Source organism: Galleria mellonella, unplaced genomic scaffold (assembly GCF_026898425.1).
Source record: "Galleria mellonella isolate WM207_F2 unplaced genomic scaffold, CSIRO_AGI_GalMel_v1 utg537, whole genome shotgun sequence".
Lineage (NCBI taxonomy): Eukaryota > Metazoa > Arthropoda > Insecta > Lepidoptera > Pyralidae > Galleria > Galleria mellonella.
The window spans coordinates 1,991,878-2,002,878 of NW_026442112.1; the positions used below are offsets into that span (position 1 = coordinate 1,991,878).

Here is an 11,001-nt window from a genome sequence, read left to right on the forward strand (position 1 = left end):
TATCATTCATTAGTTTTCCTACTTCTAAAATCCATACATACGAAGTAGTGGACAAAATGTTATTTATTTATTTATTATAATGCATTCGTGTATATAATATAAAGTTGTTACAATGTTCTTATATAGAGTAAGTACATGGACCCTGTTTGGGTGTAGTAAAATTTTATTGATATGTAGCTAATATATTTCCATTAATGTCAATTTACATTGAATAAATGAACAACAACTATTAAATGAAATTCCCTATACAAATATGCAACAATAATGTAGACTAATATCTTTACATTTACACATTGAAAGTAAATTGTTTAAATTGGTACAATAGAAATTTCACTTTTTTTATTTAATTAGCATGCAAATACATTAAAAAAAATTATGGATTTCTGAATGACTGTCCAAAAATTAATAGGTGTCTTAAAGGGAAAAATTAAATGACGTCATCAAGTAAAACTGACATTAATACAATTATAATATTAGATAATTTATAGTTTCAAGTATAAAAAAGAAGTATTAAGGGTCTATTTTACAATATATTTTTATGTATAATTTGCTGATTTTAAGTATTTTTAAAAGTATTATTTAATCAGAGTCATCCTCGAAATTTATGACTGTATAAAAGCACTAATTTAAAAATTTTATTTATTTATTTATATGCTTTTCTGTATTAATTTTATTAATGAAGATTATTAAAAAAAATTGTATTGCATTATAATTGGTATTGCAGGCGTTCATAGGCTACAGTAATCACTTACCATCAGGTGGGTCGTATGCTTATGCTTGTTTGTGACGTTAGTGGTATAATAAAAAATTTCATCAATAGTTCCGACTTTTTATTATGATAAAGAATTCAAATTGTCACTTCTCTATGTTTACGTGTGTAGAATTAGCGAAATTTAAAGATAAGTTTAGCTAATGGCATTCCAAAATAGGTCCACATGTTTACATTTATCGAATATTTAAAGTACCTAACCACTCACAACGTGCTTGATTTCTCATTATCTAGATATAAGAAGCCGCTTCGCTGCTTATCTGAAAAAGTACATTATGATAACGACCCCACCAAACGGCGGGACTATTTCCTCGTTCCTGTATATCCAATTATCATTAATAGAATTACTTGAACAGACAAAAAGATAATAAAAATAGTAGAGAAAAAAATCCCTTTGTACATTCTAACTAGAGATAATGTTACTTGTCCGTTAAACCTTACTGATAGAATCGGAGACAAAAAACATTGCCCTTGGTATTAGCAGTCATAGTACGTTACACAGTAGGATCACAGACAAAAAACTATTTTTTTTTTCAAGCTTTTATTGTTAGGTAATGTAATCAGAATAATCTTAACACTAGATATAAATTCAAACTTGCTGTTCCAAAGCATCGTTTAGAAAAAGTTTTTTTTTTTTTTGTAATATGGTAACTAAAGAATAAATAAATAAAAATTAAATAGGTCTTTTATGAGAATGGGTATTAAATATTATAATAAGATACAGAAGTATATTTTGAAAGTTAGATCACTTTTAATAAATTTAAAACTGTAATCAAAAACACTTATTGAACAGAGCTTATTACACTCTAAACGATTATTTGAATGACTAATGTGCACGGTATTAGTCGATCATGCACGGGCTTTTTAACGACCATGTAATTGTAGATTTTACATTTAAATAAATACACGTAATGTTAACAGAGATTTAAAAGTGTATCTGTTGAGTTTCTGGGCTCTTCTCAACAGATAACAACTTTCCGAAGCCTGCATACATAAAAAATGACGAATTTAAAAGTGCTTATAAACAAGTTTATACGAATAAAGATAAATTTACATTTTCGGGTTACATCTTGAAAATATTTGTTTTCGACTGCACGACGAATTTACATAACCTGACCAAAAATGCGTCAAAAGAATAAAAAAAAAATCATAATAACTTTATTAAAACGATTCATTTAAATGTTTTTGATTGACGCATCTTTTTTTTTTTCTTCATAATCTGTCTGTCATAAATGCGGAAAATGGAGCCCATTTTACCTTTGCCATAATGGCAGGTTGTAAAATATAAACAGAAATATATTCTGCATTTTCCTTTTTATTCAACTACGGAGCTTTTCAGTATTTTTCTCGACTTGTAATTACATACAATTTCGTAACAATGTTGCGACACGATACTCTATTCGTTTCTCACTCGATTTTATTAATCAGTTGGGTGTTATCGCCAGAATTATAAATTTTCCGCATAATTAATAGAACATCGAGATCATGTAGGTATAATATGTAAATGTTGACTATCTACAATCTATTAATAACTACGACCCAAATACGACAAGGTAGTACAATATATTGTAATAAATTTGATATAGTGAATCACCAAAGACATTTATAAAATAATTGTAAAAAGATCGCCTACCTTATTTATCTTAATTTCTATGTTACATAGAGAAATATATTTTATGTCAATATATTGAAATTTGATATTAAAAAGAATTTACGTCTTGGTTTCATTATATAGATAGATACTCTTTATTGTTTCCACCAAAAAACTACAGTAGTAAACTTATAATATAACCGTTAACGAATTTAACCGTCATTTTGTCTTATCACATTATTTACAAGTGACAATTGATTCTGAAATATCATTCACTTAAATCTCCAAAATTTACTAACACTTTCTTAAACTTTAGTCATTTGCCACTTAAGTTATTTGCACTCAAATTATCTTAAGTGGTAATTTCAATAATTCGACAAATAATATCATAGTTATTTCAGAATCACTTCATCCATTTCTGAAATGACAATTCGGTATCTTAAACTTATTGTTATTTGTAACATATATAAATATTTCTACTTTTACCAGTTTATTTACTGGTATGTTTAAGCTTAATTTCCAGAGGGGACCTGGCCTCTTAGAAAGGAGCGTCCATTTACTCTCAAACATGTCTCAAACGTAGTAGGCAGCTGACAATTTTGGAGTGGGTACGGCCAAACCTGCCTTTCCTCCTTTGGGAGAAAAAAGGAATTGTCAGTAATGGGAACTAGCAACCTCATTCCTAGCAATACAACCCCATCAGATCGACCTCCACACGGTTCTCCCTGGAAACCATCGTGTTTAATTCCTGGTGAATTCATTACAATGGACCAACTGAACTGCTTTCATCCTCGTCTATTATCACACACTGGTGCCCCGTCAGCGTATACGGATAGCACAAGTGGGGTTACCATTCCAATATCATCCATTAAGAATATACTAATATACCTACTGTTATTTATGTAACAAATGTGTATTCCTCATTTAGTGAAATAACATTTCGGTACTTCCAGTCTTCTTATTATTTTTTACACCTCTATTATAAATATTTTAACTCCTACCAATTCTCTTACATGGTTATTGCACATGACTGTACCACACCTACCTACTAGTATACTGTTATTTATATAACTGATGTGTATTCTGCTTTCGTTTAATTATATAAGCAATTGTGTTTATCCCATTATATTTTTAATTGGGAAAACTTTGTAAACACGTATTATATTCACACGTATATTACTTATTAGTTTTCCTTCCCTGGGAAGAAGTAAACAATAATGTCTTGGCTTCATTCCAAAACATATTTCATTCTACCAAACTATCTATAAGCATACGACAAAAGTCTTAATAGGAAAAATAAACCTGTCTAGCTAGGTAACCATTACGTCCTGAAAATTGGAGATTAATAAAATAAACAATAGTTTGTAAAATTATCAATTATAAATTACAATGGTGCCATCATTAACAGGGAATTTTTGAATTGAGAATTTTAAATTTGTGTGAAATAATTTGCATTCGTATTAATTTATGCAACGGTAAAATGGGTAGCCTATTCAATGACCGAAACGCAAGAAGTGTTACGGTCGAGCGCGGGTGTGTAGCGGCCCGCGGTCCGCGGTGAGTTCGCAAGAGTCATCTCGAGTCGTACCGAGATCGCGCCTGCGGTCACTGCCCCCGGCGGAGGCTGCGGCTGCGGCAGATCGCCGGCGTAGTCCTTCTTGTCCCGAACAATAGCCACAGTCACTATACACTTAGCCACTGACACTCTTTGTCAATACTGTCACTGCACAGAGATACGGTCTGTTTGTCGGCTGCGTACACGGGCGATCACAGATACACACAAGCTTTAACTGCGCCGCTCGGCATAACTCGACACGTCCTCGCGTCGCCGCGAAGATAGCGGGGCTGCGGTGGCGGACGGAGGACGGACGGAGTGCCGGAGGGGCCCGTCGCGACGGGAGGGCGCGGCGGAGGGCGAGGAGCGCGCGGCCCGGCGCCCGGCGGTACGGCAGCTCAGCTGACAGGGCTTATGTTCTATGTAGCTGGTACTGCGGTCGTTGCGAAGTGTGAACTCGTGTGCCGCCGATGGCGATGACTGACATCTGCCTCTTAATTACTTTAAGCCTTTGATCATCAATTTCACTAGATACCTAAACAGGAAAAGCGACAAAAATATCGCCTCACAGAGTTGCTTTTTATATAATGTCACATTCTGATTGTATGGAGTTAAATATTGTATTGACATAAAGGGTGCATTCTTGTAACATGCGATTGCAGTTGTACCCGTTTGTATTTTTATGGTATTTTGTTAAAAGAGGGACTGGCTGAAAACCAGAGCTGTGCATATTGCATTGCGGCAGTCACAGCATCAGCTGAGTTAATTCCTAATGTGAGACACTACTTATATATAATATTTGTATATTTTCTGTTATAACAATGAGTTTTTCTGGCAATAAATAATTTCAATTCTGTTCTATTAATTATTATATTGCTTTTTTTTTTAATTTGATTTATTTCAACACAAACAAAACTGCACTATCCTCTGTAATTAAGGTACAAGTTAATATACGCAGATATCATTAGGTATCATAAAATTATAGTAAACAATTACTATAATTATTTTTGTCGTTTTAGTTCCTGAGTCGTTATCTATTTAGTATTAATGACCGAAGCCTCGAGCGAAAGAGACATTAGCATAAGAGACATTGTGCTTAAATATGCTAACGTTTTTGCCGACAAATCGCATTATGAGGGGGGAAAGGGATTTTTGGGGTTACTTGACCCCATACTATACTAACGGTATACGCTGGCGGAGCACCAGTGAAGGGTGATAGATGAGAATGAAAACAGGCCAGTTAGCCCATCATGATGACTTCATCAGGAGTTAACCATGATAGTTTCCAGGGAGAACCGCGAGGAGGACGACCTGATTGGGTATATTGCTAGCAATGGGATTCTCAGTCTCCATTACATTACATGTAACAACATCGCAATTATCTTTATTCGTAAGCAAAACATTTTTTCAGATAATCTATCAAAAATATTAAAAAAAATCAATTGTTTTTGTAAATTGACAGATAATTGCGACGTTGCCATCCTTCACAATGAACGCTCTTAAACAGTCCGTAAGTTTAAAAAGTATTCAAAATTAAAAATAAGTTGTTCCGAATAGTTGTTTAAAATTGAAATTTTACAGATCATAATATTTCTTGGAACAGTCTCTTGATACGTACCGCAATTCAACCTTATAACATTGATATAAGATTGAGTTTAATCGGATGTACTAATAGCAATCAATGCACGTAGGTACCATAAATTCTGGCTAAGGACCGCTATTCCCACATTCGAGACCCTTCGATCGCGGCCTTGACGTCTAGAATACTGTAATTCATCGATCTCGTTCGAAGAATAAAACATTGAAGTACTAAAGAACTAACACAAACGGTCAAGGTACAAGATATTGTAAATAAATAAGGTTAATGTTTCGATTGTGTGCACGTATGATACGTGCTCAACACACACACAGGCCGGTGGCCACGTGACGTTTTAATGAAAACGTATCTGATAGAGGGCTGAGTCACGACTAAAGAAATTGGGACGGCGTCATCATCGCCATATGATCTAATTTCTTTGATTAGTATTATTTGTGCGCAATAGCTGCGTAAACTGTGGGGGGTAACAGTAACAAGTAATAAGACACATAGCATATCTTCATGTTATACCTTATAAGTCAGATAAAAACCTATGAAGGATTTCTAAAGAAGATACATATATTTTTTAATGAATGATAGTCGACTGGTTAAATTAAAAACACTTCTATATTATGTTGTGTTTTTTTTTTTTTTTATACAACTTAGAATGGCAAACAAGCTGACGGCCCACCTGATGGAAAGTAGTAAACGTCGCCTATAGACATGAGCAGTATCATGGACATAACAGAGTATACTGTTTCGCCCATGATACCCCCTATGCATTGCCATTCCTGAGGACTCAGGTGTTATTCCTCTGTACCCAGTAAATTCACGCCATATCCCACCTTTCAAACCGAAACACAGCCATGCAAACACAACTGCTTCACGGTTGAAACACAAATGGGACAGAGGTACCCAAGCAATCGACTTTTGTACAAAGTCTCCCCTGTATATCAGGGTATTAACATAATAAGTATATTAATAAACTAGTATATCTATATTGCTTGAATTAGGTACTTAAATTTTATACCTAAATAAATTGAAAAAAAGATTACTGATCTCATAAGTTATTAAATAATATTATAGGTATTATACAGTTATATAACTATAATAAAAATATGATATAAATAATCGAAAGTAGTAAATATCCCTAATTTTGATTAAAAACAATGATAGGTAGTGATTATAGAGATTTTGATGTACTTAGTGTTGATAAGTCAATTTATATATCAATTTAGATAAATTCTAATTTTTAGTACTTAAACCAAGACAGTTGTGGGCAAAGTACGACGAAGTTACGAATTGCTTCTCGCCAATATAACAAAGTGTGACAAAAAAATTAATTGTAGGCAAAAGTACAATTGTTTTTTTTTTGTGTTTTTATTGGAAGAAGACGATAGAGAGATAAACAGTTGATTCGTGTTTCAAGAATGAATTACCATTTAAAAAAAAGTAAAAAAAAAAAAATGTATGTGCCACAGATACACAAAATGATCACATCTCAATTCACCGCTTTGCCTCAAATCAGAAAAACATTGCTTTTTTTTAATACGTTTTTTCCGTAATGGAACAGGCTAAGGTCGGAGATCATGCTGCCTAGTCTTCAGTATGATAATTTGTCTGGAATGAAAAACATTGCTGAAACATACTGTCACTGATAAAAAAAATATCTTTACTTTTTCTATAGAGGAATATTGAAGAATAATCAGCATACGATGGCTTAGAAACCAATCGTAATACGAGTACTTTAAATACAATTGAACTTAACGGCTGACTATAATTTAGCTAATGCGCATTCGTTTTTTCCTACTATCATAATTATGTCCATAAGAAAAACATCTTAGCTGTATTAAAATAACGTAGACCTGGCCGCCCTGGAATCTTGCTCTATTAATATTCTTTTTCCATTCTATTTTTATATTCCCTTTTTGTAAATATCTTAACATATGTGGTTGATCGAAATGTGTTTCTTCGAGAGAATTAAATATAATTAAGTAAGTATAGTTTTCAACCGATTTAAAAAAGAAAGGGGTTCTCAATTCTTTCTTATTTTTGTTTTATGTTTGTTACCTCATAACTTAGTCAGTTCTAAACCGATTTAAAAAATTCCATTTTTATCTGAAAGGATATACTTACAGATTGGTCCTAAATACACAGTTTATCAAAATCAATTCAATAGTTTAGTTTTTAAATAAAAATAACTCGTTTTCTCAAGATTGATGTCGATTTTTTTTGTGGGACATTATTTTTAATTTTAACGAATCGTTTATTAAACTACTAAACGAGTCGGATTACACCGGCGCACCGTAAAAGTCAAGAGTAAAACAAACATCCTGAATACGTATTGGCGTCATGACTTCATGTGTGTTCATAGACGTATTTCAACGTACTACGTACTGACAGACTGGCGATGCAATCACAAAAATGAGACAAGAAAATAATTGTATAAAAAAAAATACGTATTTGTTATGACTTTTATTTCAATTTGTGGACGTTTAGATCTTTATTTGGATTAAATCAGATATATTTTTCTACCAATTCTTGTATAAAACATTTCTGATTGTTCTATAATATTACGTTTAAAGAGATTTTTGCAGCGTAATTACGTGAAAATGTGCTATTTTGTTTTTTTTTTCATAAGTTATGTTATCGCCAGGAAAAACATATTTAACTCTAAACAATTACATTCATTAAAAAGTAAAGTATGTATCAGTCATGCACCCGCCAAATCAGTTTCGAGCTTATATTGTTTAAATAAATATCCCACTTTTCTATCTCTATCTAACGCATATATATCTTGTCGTATGTTATATTTCTTTTATATTGCCATTTTATATAATTTATAATTTAAGTTCATGTGCCTACCCTGTGCCGACGAGAGCACAGACGAAACATAATTTTCCTTTAAAAGCTTGAGAAGATAAAGCCAACGCATTATCTTCTTAAGCTTTTATATTTGACTGACTAATTTTGCCCGCAATTTCGTGGATTTTGGAAGTATATACCTATTTATAGATAGCGGTATAAGATATACCAGATTTTAAGTTGGATCAATTTGGTGTATTGGATACAGGTGGATAAAAACGAGGATTGTATGACGAACTGTGGCACAGAATTTATTTACCTATTTGTTTTGTTATCAGTTATTAGAGCGTACATAACAATGTAGCACTAACGATAGCTACATACGTAACATACATATAATAAAATTATTACTGGACTGTCATCCTTATTAATATTATAAACTAGCGACCCGCCCCGGCTTCGCGCGGGTGCAATATTTGTTTATGTAACTTATAAACTGTTCAACACATTTTAGTAAGTCTGGTATTTTGGCGTGTGTGAAAATACTGCACTAATATTCTCTAAGATTTTAAAATGAACGGCTAAATTCATTTTACTTTTAAAATAAGAACCATCTTTTTACTTGTAGCTAAGACATTAAACTTAGATATGGTGTCGCGGGTGTCTTTTATGTAAAGCTAAAAGTATCCCCTAAAATCTACTCGTATGAAGTCGCGGACAAAAGCTAGTTAGCAAATGAAAAGACAAAACGGATTAATTTAATAATCTTGTAATTGTAGATTATAGATATTTAAACAACAGCCTACCTATGTCACTGTTTTATTTGATTTAAATTTGCGCGTTATGCAAATTGACTGTAGTTTGTTTAAATCATTACCGTCATGTTGAAAATCGTCAGTCTCTCATGGTCGGATGATGTAACTAGAATCAATTTAAATGCTTTGTTTACTCCGAACGTAAATTGAGCAGAGGTCGATGCCTGCAATCCGGGGCACAGGATTCCAGACAACATAATACACTTATAGGTATTAGAGATAAAGAGCTCGTGACAGCCGAGAACCGAGCAGCTCCGGGTGGGTGTAAACCATAGATAAAATAACATTTTTAATGGTAAAACAATATCCGAGTGTGTATGAACCAACGACTTATTAAATTGGATTTAAAATTATTAGATTAGGTAAAAGAACATTGAGTAAACATCGATATACTATAGAACTAGGTAGGTTTAGACTTAAAAAGGATAAGTTAATAATGAAATAAGACTTTCACTTAGGTTGAAACACACACAGTAAGTTACCATTTTTTTTATACAACTTAGAATGGCAAACAAGTGACAGTGCACCTGATGGAAAGTGGTAACCGTCGCCTATAGACATGAGCAGTACCATGGACATAACAGAGTATACTGTTTCGCCCATGATACCCCCCATGCGTTTCCATTTCTGAGGACTCAGGTCTTAATCCTCTGTACCCAGTAATTTCACGCCATATCCCACCCTTCAAACCGAAACAGCCATTTTATGACGGCTGCTTTTGTCTTGGGATAGCCATAAGCCGTTTTCAATGCTACATAAAGCTATTACAGAATTTTGTCCGCCTAAAGTTGAATAAAATATGCAATAATGTGCGCAAATATCTATGTATCCGCTATTTAGCACCTGCGGGAGTTGAGTAACCGCTCGGTCTACACTTCGGATATATGGTATAATAAAGAAAACAAGCATTCCTTTATCTATGCCTGAAACTTACTGGCATACGGCGCAGGAAACTGATGTAGACACGTCTCTTTAAATTGATATTTAATAAAAATATAAAAAAAAAACATAATCAGATACAGTTTAAATTGTTCTATACGCGATTTAAAAAAATATATTGTCATAGAGTTAATTATAATATAAACCAGCTATTATTTTTCAGTTCCTATGCTACTCGATTTTATCATCTACTAGACGTCAGGTATACGTCCCATCACTTTTCGCGCCTCAAGCTTAGAATCGTGGTGGCAATATTGTACATAAATTAACTTAAAACTGCTTGTAATGAAAGTTAGATTTTTCATTATTTATAATAATTAAACATACAAGAGCTTTGATCACAAATCTTCATTACTTATAACACTGACTTACAATAATAATAAATACACATTTCAGTTGCTATCTTCATAAAATGATGTAGATAATTTTGGTATGAAATTGAAAAGTCGCTATCGGCACCCCTACGATTAATATTCAATAAGTTGATAAATATAACAACACACAAAGATAAAATTTTCTATTAGATCAATTTATTATAAATGTATGAAACTTCAATATATATAATATAAGTAAAATAAATGTATTGTAAACTGCAAACCGCGGCATGATGATGGACGCGAGGGCGTGTCGACAGCCGATGTAGTTTAAGTACCCGAATATCAGGTCTGGCGGGTGTTGTGAGGGACACGCGAGGAGGCCGACAGCGACGCCCGGGCCGGGGACCACGGGTAATGTGTATTGTTTGTACTCACGCTACTCCTGAACTTGAAGAAAAGCGACATGAGGACTGGGCGGAGCGCTGCGGGCTGTCGGCCGGCGATCACGCCGTCACTGCCGCGCCACCCGCACTCTGCACAGTGGCTCCGCGAGCTACGAACACGTTGATATGATTAGATTGTGGAACTACGATGTATCTCTGTGAAACAGCACCTGAACTAGATTAGTATAATT

General features: G+C 33.5%; 1 protein-coding gene across 3 annotated transcripts in view; it reads right to left on the reverse strand.

Annotated features, from left to right (window-relative positions):
• Window positions 1-11,001, reverse strand: part of LOC113514719 (protein phosphatase 1 regulatory subunit 14B) — a 29,830-nt gene that overhangs the window by 18,705 nt on the left and 124 nt on the right. Inside the window, exon 2 of one of the 3 annotated variants that reach the window (XM_052898705.1) lies at window positions 10,803-10,920. In XM_052898705.1, coding sequence (XP_052754665.1) covers window positions 10,803-10,832 — 30 coding nt within the window. In that variant the 5' untranslated portion in view covers window positions 10,833-10,920. Of the gene's footprint in view, window positions 1-3,948; window positions 4,524-10,802; window positions 10,922-11,001 lie in introns of those variants that run through there. The other 2 variants (XM_052898707.1, XM_052898708.1) reach the window with 2 other exon arrangements.